Genomic DNA, 25,832 nt, shown 5'->3' on the forward strand with positions numbered 1-25,832 from the left:
ACTCTTTTTCAAAGGTTGGTTTGACCTTGGATTTGTCGTGGAGCGTTGAATAGTTTCCCACTCGTTTGCATATTAAAAATTAATTGCTGGAGGGAACAAACAGCATCAGGAGATGCACAGGTTTCGGATTGTATCTGAACGAGTGAATTATTTCCCGATTCTAACACGTGTAGTGCGCTGCAGCCTGCAGATCACTATCACCCAGCTCTGAGCTTGTGCATGCTGCCTGCCTGTACTCAGTACAGTACATTCAAAAGGACAATAGGAGGGAGGGACTACAGTCTGATTGCTGTGAAGCTGACCAACCACTGTGGACAAGTAGAGAGGCCCCGCCCCTGGCATCCGGGGCTTTGAGCCTCACTCTGGTGGCGCAGCGCGTCTATAAAAGCGGGTCTGCGCCTCGGCGCCCATTTGCTTTTGTGTCGTAGGAGGAGTTGGTTTGTTAGTGCTTCTGTGATTGCTTTGAAGTGACAGAATCGTCGTTAAAGGTGAGTTGCTTCGGACGGGGTGAGAGGGAAGGTGACTGCAGACACGGTGGGGCGTTTTGACGGTGGGCCGTAATTGCGAGTGGTGCGTGTGGGGGGAGGGGTTGTCCGCCATGTTGTGAGGGTAGGGTTTGAGTGTGAGGGGACCGGCAGCCGAGTCTGGGTCCGCTGCTCGGCCACCTTACGTTCTGCTGCTTTGCTGTATCGGAGTGGCTTCACAGCGGGCGCTCATTACCGGTCTCTTGCGGGCACGGTCACGCCGAGCGCGGCGCCAACGGCGGAGGAGAGCGCCGCCATTTTGTGGCGGGAGTGGATGGCGCTGTCCGCGCTCCTTCATTTAACTGCCGCTGTCTGTCCCTGAGGGAGCGGGGTGAAAACGGTGTTGGAATGTTCGCGAATCCTGGTGGAGGGGTGGTGGATTCCCGGCCGTGGCCCGTGGCCATAAATGTAATGTGACGAATGCTATTCGGGAGGGAACGGGAATGCCTGTGCTGTTGGTGGGCAGGAATACTATCCGGCTATCTCTCTGCCGCTTTGTTTGCCGGAGGGAGGGGAAGACGGGAAAATGAATCTTCAGGAGGGGTGTGTGCCAAGCAGCAACTTTAGTCTATCGCGGCGTGCACCTGTCGTGCTGCTCAGGCAGCTTCTATCAATTTGTGCCCATAATAGAGTAGTGTGTGCTATCAACATCGTGTCTAGTGGCCAGACAGTCTCTCGTTTTAATCTTGTGGCATTCAATCTTGCAATGATTTATAACACATGTAAAGCCTATTCCTTCCACATCTTTGCCGTGAGTGAACAAAAGCCAGCGATTCTAGACTATAGACAGGGTGTTGCTATAGTCAAGGACCAGAGGGCACAGACTCAAATTTAGAGGGACGTTCATTTAGAACAGAGATGAGGAATTTCTTTAGCCAGAGGGTGGTGAATCTGTTGGAATTCAGTGCCACAGGCGGCTGTGGAGGCCTAATCATTGAATTTATAGGTTCTTGATAAATAAGGGTGTCTAAAGATTACAGGGAGAAAGAGGTCAAGAAGGCTAATAAATCAGCCATGATGGGAGGGGAATCAAACTCAATTGGCTGAATGGCCTAATTCTGCGTCTCTGTCTTATGGTCTTTCTGAAGGGTCTCGACTGGAAAAGTCATCTATTCTTCTACAGAATTTGCGGAGTCTTTTGTGTTGGTAATCAGTCATTATTGGGCGTATGTCAAATATAGTTTTTGTGCATGTCATTTTTATTCCTAGTGGCTAGACCACTAACAGTTGTACAATTTGTTTAAGTAGTGAGTATCAAGCAGTGGTAAATCAAGGCAACTGGACTTGCTCTGTTTAGAAGATGTTTCGCCACTCACCCAAGAGGCTTATTCACTTATACAGTGAAATCCAGTTCTCTTGATTTACTGCTGCTTGATATACAATGACCTGGATGACTGAGAACCTTTGTTGACTTAAAGTAGTGAATGTTATCAAAAATATTGTTATTCATTAAAGATCTTGGGAAATCTTGTGGCCTAATGACTTTAGATCATATTTAAAAGTGGAACCCATTCTTGATGACTCGTGTATTATAATTGGAAAGTTCTGAACGGATAAATTATTCCCTTGTTCTTTGACATAGCAAGGAATTAATATTTAAATGTCTTATTTTGATGCATGCTGGGGTCTTTTTCCTTACGACAAAGTCTTGACTGCTGCATTTCATTGAATTTAGGTTTGTGTGGTTAGTGAAGTATCACATTTTGGTAGATTTTGCTACTTTCAGTTGATATGTCATTGTATTCATACAAAAATAAAACAGTGAAATACATAGTGATTCCATGGGACTACCATAGAGAGCATCCTCTCACAACTTTCGAAAAACCGACTGGTTTATCAATTCAGCTGAAAAGGCTACTGGCTGCAATCTGCCATCATTTGCAGGATTTGTATGTGTCCAGGACATTGAAGTGGGGAAATTTAGTGTCATGGTGTCATAGAATACTACAGCACAGTAACAGGTACTCCAGCCTCGCACTCGTTCTTGCCAAACCGTTTTTGAACAGTATTCACCATGGAAGATGCCTTCTCCAAAAGGTCCTAGAAAGTGTTATGGGTCTCGCCCCAGGCAGTCTGATCATTTCTCTAGTTAGCCCACCCCCTCTATTACCTCAGTTACAGCAGTGTATTTTAAACCACTTTTTACAATGCTATTTACATTGTAAATACATACTGGTGTTTGTGCTCATTTTATTCCATATCCTTACTTTAACCTCTAAATTGTTTTTGTGTAATTCTTTTGTATCTTTTTTGTTGCATATCACATCAACACATTATAGCAAATTCCTAATAAATGTAAATTTATATGGCAAATAAAACTGATCCTTAATATTTTTAGGCAGCTACCAAGATGGTGGAAGCAGACCGTCCTGGAAAACTCTTCGTCGGTGGCCTTAACACTGAAACAAATGAAAAGGCACTTGAAGCAGTGTTTGGCAAATATGGAAGAATAGTTGAAGGTAATTCATCAATTTATGGTCATTTCTCTTACTTGGTCAAGTGAAGCTAAGGGTTCTCTGGCAGGTTTTGCATGGTATCCGGGCTGGTGTCAAGAAATTAGAGCAAGTGTGTATAGTAGATATTTGTCATTCACCAATTTTGTGTCATCTGCTCTTCCTCTCCCTACTTAAGGTTTTGATCATCACTTGCTTAGTAGATTCTTGCATTATTTATCCTTTGTGTTCCTGTTTATCTTCTCGCCCCCCCCCGAATCTGTCACAACCTTTACCCACACCCTGTTCAATCTGATTGTCAGCCTTCACCCCTCGTTAGCTCACCTATCACCTCCTGCCCTGTCACGCTCCTCTGTCTTCCTGTAAGTCAGTGGAATACGCAGGTAGGAACAGTAAAGTCTCAGAATCAGTAATGAATGTGGTTGGACGTTGCAGTGGATTTTAGTGCTGCTCATGTTGAGAATCGATTTGTATTAATTGCTACAGTTGAAGTTCATATTGATCATGCACTGGTTACTAACTTGTATTTCCCTTTCAGTTCTTCTAATGAAGGATCGTGAAACAAACAAATCAAGGGGTTTTGCTTTTATTACTTTCGAAAGTCCAGGAGATGCAAGGGATGCAGCCAGGGATATGAATGGAAAGGTGAGGTGTTATACTATAGAATAATACTTCAGTAGTTGTCTTTTTGGGGAAAAAGTTAATTCAACTATCAGTGGTACTGGTAAAGAATTGGAAGTCTGAAATGTGTGTGTGCATGCACACTTGAGTGTAGAGTATTTTCCTTGTTAGCCCATGACCTATCTCTGGCACAGTAAATTGACTTATGTAAAACATGTTAATTGGCTTTCAGTTGATGTCTTTATCCACTGTATGCCTGTGGCGATTTAGGTCAATACTGAAGAAGCCGTTGACTGCTACAGCTATGTGTTGTGTTATATTCTAAATTTTCCAAAAATGGGCTCTGTGGATCTGACTGTTCAAAAGAATAGGACTTGCTGTTATACAAAAATAGCTGAAATTTGTGAATCTTCGGGTGCTGAAAAAAATATATTGTAAAAATTTGACCCATTGAAGTTTCCATGAATTGTAACTAAAGGTTGCTCTCAGCGCGTTTTAATGAATTTCCGTATGCTGTCAGGTGTGGCTATTGATTATGAAGGTCTTTTGACAAGTAAAATAAAGTTCCATTGGTTGAGGGCGTGCTGTTTAATAACACTGGTTTTGAAAGTAAAATTATTTGGTACATAAGATTTAAAATGGTCTTGGATTCCATTTAAAACCTTCATAATTCAAAAGCAAAAAGAATGGATCTACTTGGCTTCAGTGTAATTTGTAGTTTGTATTTCCAGTCATGCCTTTTAAGTTGAATTCACTCCTGAGTGCACAGCTGACATTTTTATCACTCCCTCAATTTTTTTTTTAAGTCTTTGGATGGAAAACCCATTAAAGTAGAACAGGCTACTAAACCAGCATTTGAAAATAGTGGACGACGTGGACCACCCCCACCCCCAAGAAGTCGTGGTCCTCCTAGGGGAATTCGAGGTGGAAGAGGAGGTAGTGGAGGAATGAGAGGTCCACCTCAAAAAGGTAAGTAGTTGGAAAAGAGGATAAAAATACAAGAGTAAACTGGCAGGTCTATTACACTCTGTCTGGACAGTTGCAACCCAGCAGGTTTCAGAGTGAACCTCTGTCAAATTTGGGCAACACACACTGCAGGCTGGATGAGCTGGGCAAGCCAGCCAGCATCAATGCAAAAAAGTAACCAGTTGACATTTTGGGCTGAGAGTCTTCATCAGGCTGGCTGAGTTCCTTCAACATTTTGTGTGAGTTGCTTGGATTTCCAGCATCTGCAGATTTTCTCATGTCTCTGAAATGGAAGAACACACAACAGAGTAGGAATTTTAGTAATTTCTAATGGGCCTAGATACTCCTTGTCTTACAGAACTTGGATTCAAGAGGTTTGTTTTGACTTTTTGATTTCCCTGTTTCTCAATCCTGAACAATGTTCGTCCATGCTAAATGTCAGGTTGTATTCGTGTGCATGAGCCTGATGCCTTAGAATTGCAGTAAAAGACATAACATCTGTTACTTGTTAAATAGTTTCCCCTGGAGCTTTGCAAATGCTCATAGTGGCATATTTGATAATAGAGCCTCCAATGAGATAACTGTATGATTGCAACAACCAACCATGCGATGTGTGATCTTTGTATTATATTGAACAGTTTGTTAAACTGCATTGTAGCTGGATGCATTTTGTTTGAGCTGAGTTGTGAAAATAGGAATGAAACTGCTTTAGATGCATTTGTTGGTGCTTTCTGCTGCACAATTAAAGTACTAACTTGAAAAGTGCTCAAGCAGAACTGTGGTGATTTGCACCTTTTTAGTTCGGAGATATGCCTGGAACCTTGCTGTCTGTTCTTTTCCTTCAAGGACCGCGTTTGTTCAAAATTTTAAACCAAACTCTAATTTCAAGCGATGAAGTTGTGAATTGCAAACTAGACATGGTGGAGATAACTGGCAGGTCGGGCAGAACATTTGGAGAGAAGTAATGTTTCAGATTGGCCTTTCATCTGTGTTGAATCTCCACTGATGCTGGCCTATTCCAGTCCCTCCAGTATATGGTATTTATTTCACATTTCCTGTATCTGTTGTATGATTTAGAAATATGGTAGTATATTCTCATAGAAGTAAGTTATCTTGGTCTTCAGGTACAGTTAATACTTCATCTTGATAATTAGTCTTGTGTAGATAATAGTTTTCATGATATTTTCTGAGATGTGGTTGGACATGCTCAACAAAGTACAGCACAACTTAACTACCTGAATTTAACACACCAGTTAGTGAAGTGTATATGATCAAATGTGTCCATAATGATTGATTTTGTTTTTAGTGACCTCCAGAGGGCCACCATTGAAACGGGGTCCCCCTGGACGTGCCAATGGACCCCCACCGAAAAGGCTTCCGCCTTCAGGTCCAATGCGAACTGGAGGGATGGGAGGAAGAGGAAGTGGATCAAGAGGTAAGAACAATATTCATTAATGTTTAAATTTTTCTGCTTTGTTCAGGTTGAATATTTAAGTTAGTGTATTTTGTTCCTAGGGCCTCCCTCACGTGAAAGGGACAGTTATGGTTCACCTCCGTCCCGCAGAGAGATGATGCCATCCAGAAGAGATGATTATATTCCCAGAGAAGATTACTACTACAGAGACAAGTATAATCTTATTTGATCTGGGGACGTAATTAGCTATAAACTACCAGGTGGAAGATTAAGAGACAAAAGGAAATCATGAACTTTTAAGATCTTGGTTAGGGCACAATTGTCCAACTCTTGGGCATGATGTAAAATCTCAACATTGCACTAGTGATTTACCAACGTGATCCCAAGAGATACAAAAGTTGTGGTTCTTGATAACCTGGCAGAACTATTTAATCTCATGGGTGTAGATTAGATAGAAGCCATTTTCCTGTTTTGATGATTTAAAGGGTGGAGGACATAGATGAAATGCACAGTCAGCATTGTTCAATCGTACCTAAGAGTCTGAAAGGAAAATATTTGCATGGTTACAGTGAGATAGTTAGGTTTGCTTTTAAACTGAGATATTATTGGGAGATCGCTGTGCAAAGAATAACTGCATCTGAAAAGATACTTGTGGATGCACACTTGACATCTGCATTGTCTAGTCTCAAGCAATGATGACTTCTGTAGTATTGATTCTGAGAAATGATGTAACTGCATTTCCTCTAAGAAGTTCTGAGCTTTTCATCCGTTTTCATGAGATATGTCTCAGGCTTTTCAAGTTTTCAATGTCTTCATGGATGATCACTATGTGTAGCCACACACATTCAGCAGTTGGGATAATTTATTTATTGAAGTTTATGGATTTATTGAAATCTGTACAATTAATAGTGTGCTTAGACATTTTTTGCTTGTCAATTGTTTTGACTTCACTCCAGTGTTAGGTGGTTGTTTATAATGATGCTCATAATTCTCAGCCTATCATGTGGTGATGGCTTGCTAGAACTTTACGCCATTATTGCTCGTCCATTTATAACTGGTGCTGTTTTCAACTGTCTTATGACAAAGTTGTCTGTACCTTATTCTAGATTCTGATTTGTATTGCACACATTAGCAAACTTCTCATTATTTTGTACATTGCAGTTACTCTAACAGAGATTACCCAAGCTCTAGAGATGCAAGAGATTATGGTCCACCACCAAGGGATTCATATAGTTCCCGTGAATATTCCCATTCAGGTGGCCGTGATGATTATGGATCGCGAGGCTATAGGTATGACCGTATTTTGTGCCTTTGTTGTCAAACTCTGATTCAAGTTTCCTGATTGTCTTCATGATGAATAATTTCATTTCCAGTGATCGTGATGGATATGGTGGACGTGAGGCACGTGACTATTATAATGATCGTCCAAGTGGTGGCTCCTATAGAGACTCTTATGATGGCTATGGTAAGATGGCAATTGATTAGTGTCAGTGTTCATGTTGATGCAGACATTTCTCATTCTATTTTGGACAAGGCATACATTTTTTTTTTGAACTTGAGGGTTTGTTTGTCATGCATATGTCTTGAACTTTAAGCAGTTTATTTTTACAGTGATAAAATCCACAGCAAAACAAATGAACTTCAAAATAAAGCACAAACTTGCTGCTGAGCAATATCCGTCAAACAAAAGGCCTAGTCATTTAAGAAAATACATATTCAACTTGTAGTGAAATAAAATGAGTTACATGTGCATACGTAAACCTAAAGGCTGGAAATATTTCTGCATAACCTCCCCAACTGTTGCTGGAAGGATGACAATGTGAGACCTACCAAAATGAGTTAAGTCTTACATTTAAAACTTCACTACTTTGCTCAAATGATCCCCCAATGATGGGAACATCTCAATGCTGCATCTTATCAAATGCCGCAAGTGCAAACAAGTTTTTAAAAATGCAGATTTCAACAAAGCTGCAGTAAGTGAGTAAATCTTATAAAATGTAAGGAATATTTCAAACGTTTCCATATGACCTGACCATTGACCCTGCAGGTAACTCACGAGGCGCTCCACCTGCACGAGGGCCTCCACCATCTTACAGTGGAGGTGGCCGTTACGATGACTACAGCAACAGCTCAAGGGATGGATATGGTGGAGGCCGTGATAACTACAGCAGAAGTGATACTTACTCGAGTAGCCGCAATGATCGTGTTGGTAGGCAAGATAGAGGCCCAGGTGTTCCAATGGAAAGAGGCTATCCTCCACGCGATTCATACAGCAGCTCAAGCCGCGGAGGAAATCGTGGATCAGGGCGTGGAGGAAATCGCTCTGACAGGGGCAGTGGCCGAAGCAGATACTAAAACTGAACTTAATATAAATTGGACCAAAAAGCCCTTGCTCTCTTAATGCTGTTTTTCCTTACTGAAACACAACAAACAATTTGAGGTGAAAGGACTGTCAAGTGCTTTCCATGCAAGCAGATTTTGAGAATTTAATTCGGTTTGCTGTTTATTGTTAGTTATTTTTTTGTTTTTTTTAAAAAAGTCAGTTTGTACTTTCTAGTGGGAACGGTGCAGAAACTGGTTAAACATGGAAAAAAAAAGTTAATGTTATATTGGTGCTACTGTCTGTGGCTTTTCCATACTTGCATATGGATATATAGAACTAGATCTTGCTTTGTTGCACCAGTGCTATTGTGAAATAAAAATCAAAAGTTTTCAGTGAACAATGTTATGTTGTTTAACCAAACTCCTTTGGTGGGGTGGGGGTGAGGGGGAGGTAATACAAAGAAAATATTTTAGTTGTTTTTCAAAATGGGAAGGAAAAAGTGCCCAGACAACTGAATTCAACTAACAGCAAGCAATGCCGATGAACGTTCATAACTGCCCGATGAAACCTTGCAATTTTCAAAATATGCCAGTTGTATTTCAGTCTCCTCCAGTTACAGATCAACATTCAACCTCAAAAGCTCCAGCCACAGCTGACTCTGAAGCAAGCTGGTTAAAAAAATTACAAATCATCACCAGTGAGTATCTTTAAAAGTGATTTGTTGTTAAGTTCTGGCTTAAAGTGGATACAAATCTTAAAATTTCCCAAATGTCATTTAAGCACTTTTATGACTCCATTTTCTGCAAGTGTAGTATCTCACTTTAAAAGGAATTTGCTGTAATTTTAAGAATTTGGCATCAAGATTTACAAAGTCATCCTGCAAAAGCCTGTTACTGTTCAAAAGCTGGAGACTTAGGAAAGGCAGTTGAATCTAGGACATACTCAACCGAATCAAAGAGCCAATTAAATGTGAAAAGAGCAACTCTGGTAAGCAACGCAAACCTTTTTATCTTAACCTACTAAGTGAAACCCATGGTTGCATAAGGAAGTACTTCGCTCACCAATTATAACTCCATGTTCAATTAAAACAAAATGGAATTGCGTAGGTAATCAACAAACCATTATAAGTTGCCTACTAAATGAATCCTGGTTACATAAGGAAACCACCAAATATTGTCATCCTTCTGTTCGATTTAAATGAAATGGAATTCTATACATAACGCAAAACCAAACCTGCACAGCAATTTTTCTGAAGCACTTTGGACAACTTTTGAACCCTCAGCAGCATCAGTGGACTGACTGGAAGGCCAAAGGAAAAAGTAAATTGTGCTTTGAATGATTTAAAACTCAATATTTTTAGTAACAATGATAAAATACAAATATTGAGTTAGGTGTAATACAGTATAAGTTTTAGCATGTATTTTCTTACAGGATGAGGATATAGAAAATGGTTCTTGAACATTTTTGATGAGGAACTGTCCAGCTGTTGGGTGATGATATCCTGAGTTGAATCAAATGGAAGATCATTTATCCAGGTACACTAATAGAGAGATTATTTTGTGTATTTTAGCCAACTAATTTTCTGTGTGGTGAATTTAATTTGTAATCCAAAATATGGAAGGACAACATTCACGTGATGGCAATTACTGACAATTAGGTCCCAATGACATGCCCTGCCACATTATACCATATCCTAATACTGGATGATTATAATTATTTAATAGTGACAGCATGGAAGGAGCCCATTCATATTGTTGAGTCTAGCATCTTTGAGAAATCCAGTGGTCCCTGTAAATTTGATGTTTACCTGACCCTGGTAGTACTGTCTCCAGGTGCATTTGGGCCATTTGCCAAAGTCTTAATTCTAGGATCTCCCTTGGGAACAGTTTTCCTTTCCTTGTCTCTGATTTTCAACACCTCTATAAAGTGCAGTTAGCCATGTACTTTTCTTACCCATCTTAGCTCACCCAGTTTCCATGATATTTGTATAGTCACTTTCTTAAGTCCCTGTTTAGTTATTTAATATAGCTTGGAGTAGGCCCCTCCAGTCCTTCGAGCCATACTGCCCCAGTAACCCCACAATTCTGCTTAACCCTAATCTAATCATGGGACAATTAGCAGTAGCCAATTAATGCACCCGGTATGTCTTTGGACTGTGGGAGGAAACCTGAGCACCCGGAGAAAACCTGTGCATTCAGTGGGGAGGAGGTACAGGGACTGCTTACAGAGTGTCGCCAGAGTTGAACTCTAAATACCAGAACACCCCAAATTGTAATAGGGGCATATTAATCACCATGTTGATGTTAAGTAGTTAAATTATTTCAATTTTACAATTTTTTTAAAAATGTCTTAATTTCTCTGCAGCTTTCTCTTAAACCTTTTCACCTGTTAATCTTTGATTTGCTTAGCTTGGTACCTTGTAAGATAACCACTTTATCTTTCCCCTTATTGAGTGCCTGGTATAGAAATTAAAGTCTTTCTGCTATACAGATTTTTTTCAATAAATATGTAATTAGTGGCTACTGCATTTTCTTTCAGATCAGAAGAAATCTGGATTTAAGTGAAATGACCGTTGAAAATACATAGTGGAGCAGCATAAAGGGTGGAATGGTGAAGAGAGCTTGAACTGCATTTGACCTTTTGATGAGCTGGAAGGCTGTTTCCTTATAGCACTACCGAGAACAAAAAAAGGCACTTAGATCTGTACCCCACCATGTTTTTGAAGTGCATTCAGGTGTTACTATGTTGTACTGTAGATATTAAAAGCAGTTTGGGTTTCTACATTTCTTCCATTGTTAACGTCCTTTCCAGTTGTCTTTAGCATTTTGGCGATTACTGTGACGCTTTCATTCCTCATGCCTATAGTAACTGTCAATAATTGCCCTCTTTGGGCTGTTAATTCATCTATAGTTAGAATTAATCTGAAACACACTTGTTTCCGTGGGGAAAGTAGTCTGTAAGGTGTAATACTGAAGAATGAGATGAGCTAATCTTTACTACTGTGGTCTTTGCTTTCCTATGTCACAGGGTTTGAGTCTAATTTTTTTGAGATGTTGTTAGAATATCACTGGCATATGTCATGTAGTTTTGTGTCGGCATGTGGCCAAGTGGTTAAGGCATTGGACTAGCGACCAGAAGGTCGTGAGTTTGAGCCCCAGCCGAGGAAACATGTTGTGTCCTTGAGCAAGGCACTTAATCACACATTGCTCTGCAACGACACTGGTGCCAAGCTGTGAAGACTTTCCAGGCGCAGATCCATGGTCTCGCAAGACTAACGGATGCCTTTATTTATTTGTTTTGTGGCAGCAGTACGTTCTAATAGAAAATAGTAAAACAATAAGTTACATTAGATATATAAAAAAGAAATGCAAAATGAGAGGAATGTTCTCCACGGTACTTCTGCAGAAATTTGAGAGTCTTTGATGACTTGCCAAGTTTCCTTAAACGCAATTTAGCCACTACCATGGCTTCTTTGTAATTGCATCAATATATTGGACCCAGGGTAGATCTTAAAGATATTGACACCCAGGATCATTCCACACGGAAATTTTCTTGATATTATTCTTTAGTTGTCCATATCAAGAGCTTTGGATACCAAAAACGTGGGACAGATGAGAGTAGAGGAATAGTTTTTCATGAATGGGTTGTGGATGATGCTAGCAAGTTATTTGGGCTGGTGGGTTCTTTCTGGTGAGCTGATGACACAACATTTCACTACTTCCATTTCTGCTTTTAGGTCCTGTGACTTTAATTATTTTTGTAATCTGCTATTAATCTAGGTTCTGTTACTCATCCAGAAAAGTCACCATTTGTTGCTTATCCCTGGTTATCCAGAAGGGCAAGTGTTTGACAATTAATTTGGATCATAAGACATTTAGAGCAGAATTAGGCCATTCAGCCCATTGAGTATGCACTGCCATTCCATCATGGCTGACCAAGGAACCCACTCAACCCCATACATATGCCTCTTTGAAATATCCTTTGATGCCCTGACCGATCAGGAAACTATCAGCTTCCACCTTAAATGTACCCGCAGACTTGGCCTCCATGATAGTCTGTGGCAGAGCATCCCACAGGTTAAGAGAAAATGCGCTTGCCTCTTTCTAAAGGCTGTACCCTCTAGTTCTGGATACCACCAACATAGGAAACATCCTCTCCACACCCACCCTATCTAGTTTCAATATTCTGTAGGTTTCAATGAGGTCCCAATGTATTGTACTCACTGGAATTTTTCTAAATTCCAGTGAGTACAAGCCCAAAGCTGTCATGCTGCTTTTATGTTAACCCCTTCATTTCCAGAGTCATCCTCATGAACCTCATCTGGACTATATCCAATGACAACACATACTTTCTGAGATATGGTGTGCAGAACCAATGGCAGTACTTAAGTGCAGCTTGATCTCTGTCTTCTAAAGCCTCAGCATTGTCTCCTTGCTTTTTTATTCCATCTCCCTTGAAATAAATGCCAACATTGCATTTGCCTTATTTACCACACTCAACCTGTGAATTAGCTTTTTGGGAGTCTTGCATGAGGACTTATAGTCCCTCTGCACCTCTGGTGTTTGAACCTCCTCCCCATTTAGATAATCTGCACTGTTGTTCCTTTTACCAAATTGCATTATCGTACATTACCCAACCCTATTCCATCTGCCACTTTTTGCCCATTTTTCCAATTTGACCAGGTCCTGCAAATGTACTGCCTCCTCAGCACGATCTACATCTCTACCTATCTTCATATCATTGGCAAATTTTTGCCACAAAGCCATTAATTCCATTATCTAAATTATTGACAAACAATGTGAAAAGCAATGGTCCCAATACTGACCCGTGAGGAAAATCACTAGTGACAGGCAGCCAGTCAGGAAATTTGTGAAGGATAATTTTTCTGAAGTTGAGTAAAGCGCTTTAATTTTTTTTTTAATTGATCATTGGGCAGGATAGATATTTGTACTTAGAACTTGCCTTAGTGTTAAAGGAAAAAGGTTTATTTTCCAAAAGTTTGAATGTGGTATGGATGTGAAATGACATGCAGAAAGCCTTGTGTGAGATTTAAGATGGATTATTTAATGGCAATTCCCATAGACAAGTGTAAAAGAGAACAAAATAGTTATTCTGGATCTGTTGCAGCACAGAAAACAATAAGATAACACAATGTATATGGATTATGTGTACATAAGTTACGCCAATCACATTGTACATAAGGTGACTGACAGAAAATGAGAAAGTGGTGCTTGGGGGTGTGGAAGGCTGGGTTAGTTACGTAGGATCCTTCACCATGTTTCTGGCACCTTGATGGTAGTGGGCTTGTGCCGGTAATGCCTTGGGCAGTTTTGACTTCCTGTCCACCACATGTTAGGGTGCTTTCTACATTGCATCTGTAGAATCATGTCAATATGGATGATATTGTCCAGCTCAGCTCTCTTCAGCCTTCTCAGAAAGAAGTGGTGTTGGTGAACTTTACTGATTGTGTATAATGTGTTCTGGGACCAAGAGAGGATGTGAGATGTGCAATCCCATTGCTGTGCCACCAATGTAAATCGGTGCAACTTCTCCCAAAATTAATAACCATCTCCTTTGTTAGGCTATCACCAGGTCTCAAACTCTTCCACCTCATCTCTATAGGCAATTTTATCGATGATGAGTCCCAGCATTGTTGTGCACTGGCAAACTTGAAGATTGTGATTACTTGGGTGTTTGGTCATGTAGTCAATGTGTGAGCAGATTCAGACAATGGACTCAGCACACAGTTCTGTGGGACATGTGAAAGATGTCAGTGAGTACTTGTCCTGGGATGTTGTCTTGCCCAGCTGTCTTGATTTTTTGGCTGGCATTGTGTCGGATGCCTCCAAGCTTGCAGAAACGTTCATCAGGGAGGAAGAGATGTCTGTGGTTTAGTTGATGCTGTTTTTCCTTGCATAGTCAGTAGTATCCTTGACCCAGTCATGTATGTCAGGGATTATTATTGTGTGTAGGCAGTCTTTGCTGTATTGATGTCAAAGGTGAGGTTTCTTCTGGCTGTTCTGAGGGATTGAAGATGGCATCCCAGGCTTTTCGTAGGGAGTGCACCTCTGTTCAGCCAGGGCTTCTGGTTGGGCTGTTCTTGAGGTACAATGTCTACACATTTACTGATGTAGCTGGTGTCAGATGAGGTATATCCCTCAAGGTTTGTGTCTCCTGTTTGTGCCTCCTTGAACATCTGCCGGTTCAAAGCAGTCCTGAAGCATACAAATTGTTTAATTAGGCCATATAGTGATAGTCGTTTTCATTCTTCATTTTCAGCAGCAAGGTGTGTTGTAATTAACATTATGGAACTGTCATCAGAAAGGCCAAGATGAGGGTGTAGGATGGCTTTGTAATTACCACATCTGTTTGTATAAACATGGTTCAGTCCATTTGTTCACCAAGTGGCCTTGGTGACATGGTAGAATTTGGGTAAAATGTCCTGGGGGTTAATTGGAGTCTGCTGCAATGACTGCCCAGATGCTTGCTTTTGTAGAGAGCTGATGATTCTGTAAAGCTTATTGGTGGGGGGAGGCGCGCGGGGGGAGATGATGTAGTAATTTCCCTGGGCAGGTAATGTTGCTGGCATTTGCAGTGCCTTGCACAAGTTTTTAGCCCCCAACTCTTGATTCACTTAAGTACTAATACCAGGGATTTTGATCAATTTATCTGACAATTTTTATTTGTGAATCACATGCTCTTTTTTTCCATAGTAGATGACAAAAGAACAGGTAAAATTGTAAAGCATGAAAAATCAAAATATTCTGTAAAGTGATCATGCTTTCAAAATAAACTTAATTTCTAAAAATTTACTATAAAGAGCAGCAAACAATAAAAATGTGAAACAAATCAATATTTGTGTGACTACCTTTTGCCTTTAGAATTGCATGAGTTCTTTTAGGTACAATGATGCAGTTTTATAAGAAAATCAGCTGGTAGTTTGTTCCAAGCATCTTGGAGGAGTTGCCACCATTCATCTACAAACTTTGGCAATCTCTCCAGGCCACCTCCATAAGACATGGGAGCAGAATTAGCCCATTCACACCATCGAGTCTGCTTCGCCATTTCATCATGACTGATCCTGGATCCCATTCAACCCCATACACCTGCTGTCTCACTGTATCCCTCGATCCCCCAACCAATCGGGAAGCTATGAACAACACACATCAAAGTTGCTGGTGAACGCAGCAGGGCAGGCAGCATCTCCAGGAAGAGGTACAGTTGACATTTCAGGCCAAGACCCTTCGTCAGGGAATCTATGAACTTGCACTTTAAATATACCCACCAATATGGCCTCCACCGCAGTCTGGTAGAGCATTCCACTGATTCACCACTCTTGGTCTAAAAAAAATCCTAATTTTTGTCCTAAAAGGTCACCCCTCAATTTGAGGCTGTGCCTTCTGGTTTTAGATTCCCCCACCATAGGAAATGCCCTCTCCATATTCAGAGGTTTCAATGAGAACCCCGCCCCCAGCATTCTTCTAAATACCAGTGAGTGCAGGCCGAAAGCTGTCAAATACTCCATACATTAACCTTTCTTTCCTGGAATCTTCCTCATGATCCTCCTCTGGACTCTCCAATGTAAACACATCCTTTCTGAGATATGGGACCCAAAACTTGTCAATGCACCAAGTGTAGGCTGATGAGTATCTTGTACAACTTCAGCTTTTATATTCTACATTTATTTAACCTGGGAGTCTTGCACAAGGACACCGAAGACCACTTGCTTCCCTGATGTTTGAATTTTCTCCCCATTTAGATAAGTCTGCACTATTGTTCCTTTTACCAAAATGCATTATCGTACATTTCCCAACACTATCCCTTCTGCCACTTCTTTGCCCATTCTTCCTGCGGCAATCACATTGCTTCCTCACCACTACCTACTCCTCAGCCTTATCTACAAACTGTCACAAAACCATTAATTCCAATATCTAAATCTTTAACAATGTAAAAAGTTGCAATCCCAATACTGACCCCTGAGGAACAGCACTAGGCACAGGCAGCCAACCAGAAAAGCCCTTTATTCCTCCTTGCTGCCTCCATGTCAGCCATTCCTCTATCCATGTCAGTGTATTTCCAAGAACACCATAGGATTTTATCCTGTTAAGTAGCCCAATATGCGGCACCTTATCAAATGCCTTCTGAAAGTACAAGTAATTGATATCCACTGCATCACCCTTGGTGAGTCCTGCTCGTTACTACTTAGAATTACAACAAAGTTGTCAAGATTTCCCTTTACGAGAACCATGGTGACAAACTTATTTTATCATTACCCTGAAAGCTCTTCCTTAATAATAGACTCCAGCATTTTGTCAACCACTGAGGAAAGCTAACTGGCTTATAATTTATTTTGTCTTCCCTTAAAGAGTGGAGTGACATTGGCAATTTTCCTGGCCTCTGGAACCATGCCAGAATCAAGTGACTTTGGAAAGATCATGAACAATGCATCTGTTATCTCTTTAGCAACTTCTCAGGACTCTGGGATGTAGTCCATCTGGTCCAGGTGACTCCTCCACCTCAGACCTTTCATAGAACAGCATAGAAAACAGGCCATTTGGCCCTTCTACTCTGTGCCAAAACATTATTCCGCTAGTCCCATTGACCTGCATCCAGTCAATATCCCTCCAGACCTCTCCCATCCATGTATCTATCCAACTTATTCTTAAAACTTAAGAGTGAGCCTGCATTTACCACGTCAGATGGCAGCTCCTTCCACACTCCCACCACTCTGAGTGAAGAAGTTCCCCCTTTCACCCTAAAGTTATGTCCTCCTGTATTTATCCCTCCTAATCTAAGTGGAAAGAGCCTATTCACATTTACTCTGTCTTTCAGTTTGCCTTGCACTTTTTTCCTTTGTAGTACCAATGGCCCTCGTGCTCCCTGACACTCATGGACCTCTGGCACACTGCTAGTGTCTTACACAGTGAAGACAGATGGACAGTACCCATTAAGTTCACTTGCTATCTCCTTGTCCCCCATTACTGCCTCACCAGCATTATTTTCCAGTGGTTGAATAACAACTTCCGCCTCCCTTTTACTCAAGACTGAAAAAAACTTAACAGTATTTTGCTTTATGATATCAACTAGTTTGCCCTCATATTTAATCTTTTCCTTTCTTATAGTCTCTGTTGAGATCATGGCTCTGTAGAGGCCATGCCATCTGTTGAAGATTTCCCTTGTTCTTTTCACTGGAAATGGTTATTTATGACTGGCCTTTTCTTTGTGGTTATTGTCCTGCTGCAGAATGAAGTTGGGACTGATGTTATTGTGTGATGGATGACAATCTGTCTGTACTTCTCAGCATTGAAGATTCCAACTCCATTTGCAGAAATGCAGCCCTGGGCCTGTAGGAATCTCCCTCGTGCTTGCTTCACGTTTGGCTGTGGACACTGGTCCATGTAGCACTCTCCAGCTCTTCTCAAACTGCCTCCTGTTTGAGCCAAAAATTTCAATTTTTGACTCGTCTGAACCAGACACTTGCTGCCATTGTACCCCAGCCCTTGTGTTTTTGTGTGTAGGTGGGTCTTGGCTTTGTTTCCAATTCAGAAGAATGGCATTTTGGCAGCAACTCTTCCATGAAGGCCACTGCTGATGAGACTTCTTCGAACTGTATATGGGTGTACTTGGGTTCCAGTGGTTTCTGAGAGTTCAGAGCTGACAGCGTAAGTAGAAGGGACATCAATTTAATGTACCTCATCTGCTGCACTCAATTTCTGTGGCTGACCATTTTCTGGTCTTCACCCTTGCCTGTTTCTTTATGCTTCTTCAGCAGAGCTTGGACAGCACATCTTGACACTCTCGTTTGCCATGAAATTTCTGTTTGGGATATACCTTGCTGATGCAGGCTGAAAGATTGCGTCTTGTTGATGTGCTCATTTTTGCCATGGTGAAAGAATTGATTTGAAGATTATACCATCATTTGCTACACCCATGGCTTTTAGTTTGGTTATCCTTTGCCTGGTTTGATTCATTCTGCATCTACTTCTGTTTCAGTTAATTAGTTTAGTTCACTCAGTCCATTATGTCATTGATCCTGGCATCCTGGTTAACTTCGTTTGATTGTGCACTGGTAACACAAAGTAATCAAGTTTTTATTTGAAAAATGGTCTATTACCTAATATATCACGAGATGCTGGAAATGCAAAGCAACACACACTCACACACACTCACTCTCACACTCACACTCACTCTTATTGGAAGGGACTGGATATGAGCATTTGGATAGATGTGGACTGATTAAGGATAGTCATCATGGCTTTGTGCATGGTAGGTCATAATAGAGTTTTTTGAGGAAGTTACCAAGTGAAGTTGTCTACATGGACTTCAGCAAGGTATTTGACTAGGTCCTGCATGGGAGGTTGGTCAAGAAGGTTCAATCGTTTTGCATTCAAGATGAGGTAGTAAATTGCACTAGACCTTGGCTTTATGGGAGAAGCCAGAGAGTGGTAGTGGACAGTTTCCTGCGACTAGTGGAGGAGTGCCACAGGGATTGGTTCTGGGCCCGTTGTTTATCATCTATGTCAATGATCTGGATGACGTGATTAACTAGGTCAGCAGATTTGTGGATGATACCAGGATTGGAGGTGTAATGGACAGCAAGGAAGACGATCATGTCCTGCAGCGGGGTTTGGACCAGCTGAAAAGAAATAGGCTGAAAAAAATGGCAGATGGAATTCAATGCATACAAGTGTGAGGTGTTACATTTCGGTTGGACCAGCCAGGGGATTTTGCACAGTGAACAGTAGGGCACAAAGGAGTGCCGTAGAGCACGGTCCATAATTAATCAAGTGGTGTTACAGGTAAAGAAACTTTTGGTACATTAGCCTTTATAAATCAATGTATTGAGTATAGACAATGGGATGTTATGTTGAAATTGTACAAGAAGTTGGTGAGGCCTAATTTGGGGCATTGTCTGCGGCTTTGGTCACCTACCTACATAAAAATGTAAATAAGGTTGAAGGAGTGCAGAGAAAACTTACAAGGGTGTTATAGGGTCTAGACCTGAGATACAAGGAAAGATTCAATGTTAGAACCTTATTCCTTGGAATGTCGAAGATTGAGAGGTGATATAATATACAAAATTATGAAGTGTATAGATAATGAGTGTTTAGAAATCTAATTTTTCTACAGATACAAATGCAGACAAAAATAATTTAAAACAACTTACATTAGAAATCTAGGGTGCCCAAGACTTATCAACAATACTGTAGTTGGACCCCCTCTTGCAGCTTTTTGGATAGTCTCTAATTTGCTTTGCACAACATGATGTAAAATTGCTCAAGTTCTGCTAGGTTAGTTTGGGAACAGCAGTGGACATCTTGCTGGAGATGTTCGATTGCGTTGAGGTCAGGATTCTGACTGGGCCACTCAAGGATATCAATGTTCTTCATTTGAAGCCATTCCCTTGTTGCTCTGGCAGTGTGCTTTGGATCATTCTCTTGTTGAAAGACTAACCTTCTTCCCAGTGTAAGCTTTCTGGCAGAAATTAGCAGGTTTCCATCCAGATCTCCATATTTAGCAGTATGCGCATTACCATCATTCCTGACCAGATGTTCAGCTCCTCCTAATGCTGAAGAGCGTTCCCATAGCATGATGCTACTACCTCCACCATACATTGCCGGGCGGGAAGGTGTTACTTGCTGATGTGTAATATTACATTTACGCCACACATACTACTTAATATTGGACAGAAAGTTTTAGCCACCGCTTCATTCTTGCCACTCTTCCATAAACACCCTTTTTGTGCAAGGCCTTGGAGATTGTGGAGACATGAACTACATCTCCAGTAGCAGCCACTGACTTCTGCATCACTGTAGCCTCTCTGGTACGTGTTATTCTTCTCCAGCAACTAAGTTTAGAGGGGTGGTTTGACGCAAGGCCATATGACTGGTTTCGTATCTTTTCACTTTTCCATTATGCACTGCACTGAGCTCTGCGGTATGTTCAGTGCCTTTTGTGTCTTATATCTTTCCCCTGGTCTGTGCAACTCTATTATCATTTCCCTGACTTGTCTTGAATGCTCTTTTCTCTTTATTTTGGTTTGCTCTATTGAAAATTTACCATACAGTTGTGCCTTACAGAGAGGAGGTTATTTATTCTTATGAATTCATTGAAAACAGGTCATCCTTCAATTATCTACATCAGCAAATACTTCTGACCTTTTTTGGTGGTTGGCAGTCCAACTTAGCTTTTAAGTTGCCACCATAGAGTGTTGATTCAAATATTTCTGCAAAGACCTCATTTGCATTCACAACACTACACCCTCCCCCTTTCCTTACAAAACTGACAAAACCACCCCCTTTACCAAATTACCTATTATGCCTAATAACAATATAATCTTGCAAATAAAAACTTGTGTGTAACAACCAGGTTTTCTGAATAAATATAACATCAGGATGATTTAACAAATCAGCAATAAGCTTAAAATCTTGGAAATCAGGCTTCTCGCATGCCACTGCAATATTCTAAATCCCATTGTATACCTTCACAAGTGGACTAGGATAGAAATACCCCATCCAAGATACTTTAATGTAGATTTCACAATAATTTTCTCAGTCTGAGCAGTACAATTCCCCACTTCTGTTATAGACATCACAATCTTCAATTTATCCCCAGGTAAGGTTCTTCTAGTAAGATAAAGAATGATGCTAACATATATCCACTGACTTCGTAGTCTGGTCTCTCAAACTTTTGTTTAACTTTTTGCAAGATATTTGCATAAGATGCACCCAACTGTACTCGTTGAACTGCAGCTGTCACCTTAAACACTTCACATCCTCTATGTGCTGTACTATGTTCTCCACAATTACAGCAGTTTAACTTTATACCTTCACTATAGTTCCCAACACTTACTCCAACTCAGTTTTTCATGACATCTGCTGCAACCTGCCCAACTCTGGCATTTAAAACATTTAAGTGGAGATGAAATATTAGCTTGTCAATTTGTCATTAAGATGCCCTGAACTAACTTTATCAGGAAGCTTCACCTCAAAATAAATCAATACAGATTAGCTATCCATCTTTTCTTCACTTCTAAATGAGACTTAACCTGCTCTGTTGAAATCTCCACGAAAACACCTGTTATGACACCCCATACATCTATTTCGAAAAGGCAACATAGATGCTATGTCTTCAAACATAGTGCCTTCTCACACTTTACTATCCTTACAAACGACTAACACGTTCCCTCCTCTCAAAGTACAAGCACAATCTATCTCCCCATAGCAGATTTCAACATTCTGGTTAATCGGGCTGTACAGGGTCAAATTTTAACAATTTTTTTTCCCAAAAAAAATCCTGCCCTTCATCACTAGGAATCACTTCAATATTATGTTTTTCCTGTCTTACAGATCCATATTCAACTTCATTTCAATCTCCCACCAAATGTACTTTCCCAATCTTTGTTTTTGGTTCCTTTTCCAGATCCTCCTCACTACCTGAACCCACACTCCTTCCCAACATCCCCACACCAGTAACAATCCAGCACCCAGTCTTCGTATTAGCAGCCTATGCGTCAACAAATTGGGTAAGTTGGTAAGGTAATACATTGTACCTGAGGAAAGTTGTTGTAATTACAAATAGGATGAATACTTTTTCAGCCTCACAATTTTGATTTTTAGTAAATTGTTGGCAGGTTTTCAATTCTTGTTTTGACATGATACACAATGTTTGTAGATAAGGTCAAAATCATATTTCAGTATCTTAAATTTAGAAAATGAGATAGTAAAATGTGTAAATACTTGAGGCTTCTGAATATTTCTTAAAGGCAGTAATTAAAAAATGCCCAGTTTCCCCAGAGCAGTGACTGCTAACTACAGATGAGTTTGCGTATCTCCTTTGGATTTCCTCGGCAGGGAGTTTCATGTCTGTGGGACGGTCACCCTGTCGATTTGAAACATTGAATCGTAGCACACATCAAAGTTGCTGGTGAACACAGCAGGCCAGGCAGCATCTCTAGGAAGAGGTACAGTCGATGTTTCGGGCTGAGACCCTCCGTCAGGACAGGAAGCTTGAATTTCCAGCATCTGCAGAATTCCTTGTGTTTACTGAATCATGTATATTGTTTTTTAACCATGTTCTGGTGTAAATGAGAAAGGAGCAGTTTCTTATCTTTGTGCGTTCATTCTTAGTCTTAATGAGCCCATTTTTTGGGTTAGCTCTCAGCCTCACCAGCACCCTGGCTCTTGCTGCAGTGTAAGTTTCTGCTTGATGTTACACTGGATGCATGCGCCTTTTCCTGGCCGAGCTGCCTAGGCCAGGTTGCTGTCGCCAGGTGTCCATTCAGTCCCTAATCTATAGAGCACTGTCATTGACTCTGCTGCTGGTGGATTAAATGTAATTTTGTCAAGGATTTTGTATTCCTGGAGCTTTGATTAAATGAAATCCTGACTAGAAACTTTGAAATGCTGTCTGAATTTAAAGCTAGCATAATTATTGGGAGTTGGAGAAGTTGCTGCATCTCTGCACATCGCCATGTTGACATGAGCAGAGATGCTGAGGGTAATTTCTGCATCTGGAGAGTGAACATTCAGGTAGAGTAAGAGATTAAAGCAGATGCCTTGTTCACTTTTACTGTAAACTAATTTGAATAGGTGAGTATATGTGCTATCATTATGTGAAGCCTTGGTAAGACCACACAGAGTACCCTCATTGCAAAACGACATGGGGAGGATGCTTTCCCTAACAGGCCAGTCTCAGGAAATGGGTAGGTCACTTGGTGACATGGACAAGTGGTAGGCCAGTGGAATTGTTACAACAGAGTGAAAGTGAAATATTTGCTAAATCTATTTACAAGAAATGAGTACAAAAGGCACTGAGCGATATGAGGAGAGGCAGGGCTGGTAAATGGGATTTGTGTAGAATCATACTTCCCGGTCAGTGGAACAGCTGACTCCTGTGTGTCCATGCTTCTAACAACCTCTGCTGCAACTCGCCCTTAGAGCATCATTTACATAAATGTAGTTGACTTTCATTTCAAGTAAAAATCGTTGTCTCATCTGAAGTGGAAAAATGAGCTTCTGGTACTGTTGAAAATTAGATTTTATTTTCTATAGTACGTATAAAAAGTATTCTCCATTCCCAGCCCCCCACCGTGAAGTTTTCACGATTTACTGTTTTACAACATTGAATCACAGTCGATTTAATTTGGCTTTTTTGACACTGATTAACAGAAAAGACTCTTCCATGTCAAAGTGAAAACAATTTCTACAATTTGGGCTAAGTTTATTATAATTATTAAACACAAAATAATTGATTGCCTAATTACTCACCCCCTTCAAGTCAGTGTTTAGTAGATGCCCCTTTGGCAGAAATTACAGTCTTGGCTCTGTGGATAGCTCTCTATGAGCTTTGCACGTCTGGACACTGCAATTTTTTTTCCTATTCTTCTTTACAAAACTGCTCCAGCTCTCTCAGATTGCATAGGGATCATGAGTGAACAGCCCTTTTCAAGTCCAGCCACAAATTCTCAATTGGAGTGGGGACCGGACAATGACTTGGCCACTCCAGAACGTTAACTTTGTTGTTTTTAAGCCATTCTTGTGTAGATTTGGCTTTATGCTTGGAGTCATTGTGTTGCTGGAAAACAAATCTCTGAAGCTGCAGTTCCCTTGCAGACTGCATCAGGTTTTTCTCCAGGATTTCCCTGTATTTTGCTGCACTCACTTCACCCTCTACCTTCACACACCTTCCAGGGCCTGCTGCAGTGGAGCATCCCCACAGCATGATGCAGCCAACACCATGCTTCACGGTAGGGATAATATGTTTTTGATAATGAGTGGTGTTCGGCTTATGCCAAACATAGCATTTAGTCTGATGGCCAAGAAGCTCAATTTTGATTTCATCAGACTATAGAACCTTCTTCCAGCTGCCTTCAGAGTCTCCCTCACGCCTTATTGCAAACTCTAGCCGAGATTTGTTTTTTTTCCAACATTAGTTTTCCTTTTGCCACTCTACCATAAAGGTACAACTGGTGAGGCACCTGAACAACAGTTGTATGCCCAGTCTCCCCCATCTCAGCCAGTGAAGCTTATAACTTCTCCAGAGTGGTCATGGGTTGCTTGATGGCCTCCCTCAGTCGTCCCCTTGCACGGTCACTCGGTTCTTGAGGACAGCCTGTTCTCTGCAGATTTACGGTTGCACCATATCCTTTCCATTTGATGATTGGTGTAATTGTACTCCAGGGGACATCCATCTCCCGATTTGTCCTTTTCCATAACCTTTTCGTGGATTTGCACACAGTGTTCTTCTGTTGTCTTGTTTAGCTTTTGCGAGGATACTGACTCACCAGTGTTGGACCTTCCAGGTACAGGTGTATTTTTACACAATCAATCGAAATGCCTTGTCTGCACACAGGTGATCCCTGTTTAATAAGTTATCTGACTTCTAAAACCAATAAGCTGCACCAGTGATGATTTGGTGTGTCATATTAAGGGTTGAATACAATTATTTTGTTTGTATTTGTAATTAACTTGGATCACATTGTAGAGATCTGTTTTCACGTTGACATGTGTTTTTTTTCTAATCAGTGTGTGTGTGGGGCAGGGGAAAGCCAAATCAACTCCACTGTGATTCAATGTTGTAAAACATAAAACATGAAAACTTGCGGGGGGGGGGGAGGTGACGGTGGTTGAATACTTTTTATAGGCACTGTATCTTCACTGTAAGAAATTAAATATTTGCAATGTGCAATTTAATGCACTTAGTATTATTCTGAAACACCTGTATGTACATTTCAAAAGATTTGCTTGCTGCATTTAATGTACAAAATTGCATAACTGAAATGTTTATAAAATTGTACATTTTTAAGATGAATAAACTTTTCTGAGGGTTTATTTACATTGTTTGGTGGGGGTGCTAAAATATGCTTTTGACTCCTTTTACTCTAACCTTTTTACTCTATCCATAAAGCTTCAATGTGGCTTCCAAGTCTGTGAAATGGCTGGTATACTGAATTTGACTGCTCTTGCAAAGAGCATGTGAATATGAAATAGCACTATGAACTACAAATAGATTAAGCTATAGAGCAAGCTTCATCTGAAAGGGGTCATTTCAGGGCTAAAGTTTAAAAAAAACACACCCAGGTGTGACTGCGGGAGATTCCCTGGAAGGCGTATTCATTTGTGGCATAGATCAAATGATACTCCCCCTCACCCCAACCCCTTGCAAACTGGAGGAAGAAGATGTGTTTGTTAATGGAATCATCTTGAAGGTGGAGAGAAAGCTGAGAAACTATTCCAATTCCTTGTAGATGAAGACGAAACACAAAATGAAGACAAAAGTAAAATAGGCCATCCAATAGTGTGGGTGAAGAGTTGCTGATTGGCCCAAAGGACCAACTGGTACATAGAAGAAAGTATCCAGTGGGGTTCATAACAATTGCTGCTTCAGAGACACTCTGGCAGAAGACTTGTTTCAGACTTCAATACCGAACTGATGTTTATGTTAACTAATGTTAATTGCTTGGAGTTCCCAACATACAGTGTAGGAGTTGTTGGAGTTTTTAATTAAAGACTAGGCTCAGAAACTAAAGT

At 40.7% G+C, this 25,832-nt stretch overlaps 1 protein-coding gene and 1 non-coding gene across 3 annotated transcripts; both read left to right on the forward strand.

Annotated features, from left to right (window-relative positions):
* The first annotated feature begins 382 nt into the window (after nucleotides 1-382).
* On the forward strand, nucleotides 383-11,082 carry rbmx (RNA binding motif protein X-linked). 2 transcript variants are annotated; one of them, XR_011887598.1, is made up of 10 exons: nucleotides 383-488; nucleotides 2,863-2,983; nucleotides 3,516-3,622; nucleotides 4,405-4,567; nucleotides 5,871-5,999; nucleotides 6,080-6,191; nucleotides 7,140-7,268; nucleotides 7,352-7,443; nucleotides 9,733-9,836; nucleotides 10,840-11,082. XR_011887598.1 is itself a non-coding variant. In XM_072271068.1 (9 exons), the coding sequence occupies exons 2-9, from the start codon at nucleotides 2,875-2,877 to the stop codon at nucleotides 8,331-8,333; spliced, it is 1,149 nt and encodes a 382-aa protein (XP_072127169.1). In that variant the 5' UTR covers nucleotides 383-488; nucleotides 2,863-2,874; the 3' UTR covers nucleotides 8,334-8,701. The 2 variants fall into 2 exon arrangements, 1 of the variants encoding a protein (XP_072127169.1); XM_072271068.1 differs by lacking the exons at nucleotides 9,733-9,836; nucleotides 10,840-11,082 and adding an exon at nucleotides 8,026-8,701.
* LOC140204614 (small nucleolar RNA SNORD61) lies at nucleotides 6,668-6,739 on the forward strand. Its single transcript, XR_011887686.1, has one exon. It is a non-coding gene; the product is annotated as a small nucleolar RNA SNORD61 (small nucleolar RNA).
* Nucleotides 11,083-25,832: the final 14,750 nt, after the last annotated feature.

This window comes from Mobula birostris, chromosome 10 (assembly GCF_030028105.1).
Source record: "Mobula birostris isolate sMobBir1 chromosome 10, sMobBir1.hap1, whole genome shotgun sequence".
Lineage (NCBI taxonomy): Eukaryota > Metazoa > Chordata > Chondrichthyes > Myliobatiformes > Myliobatidae > Mobula > Mobula birostris.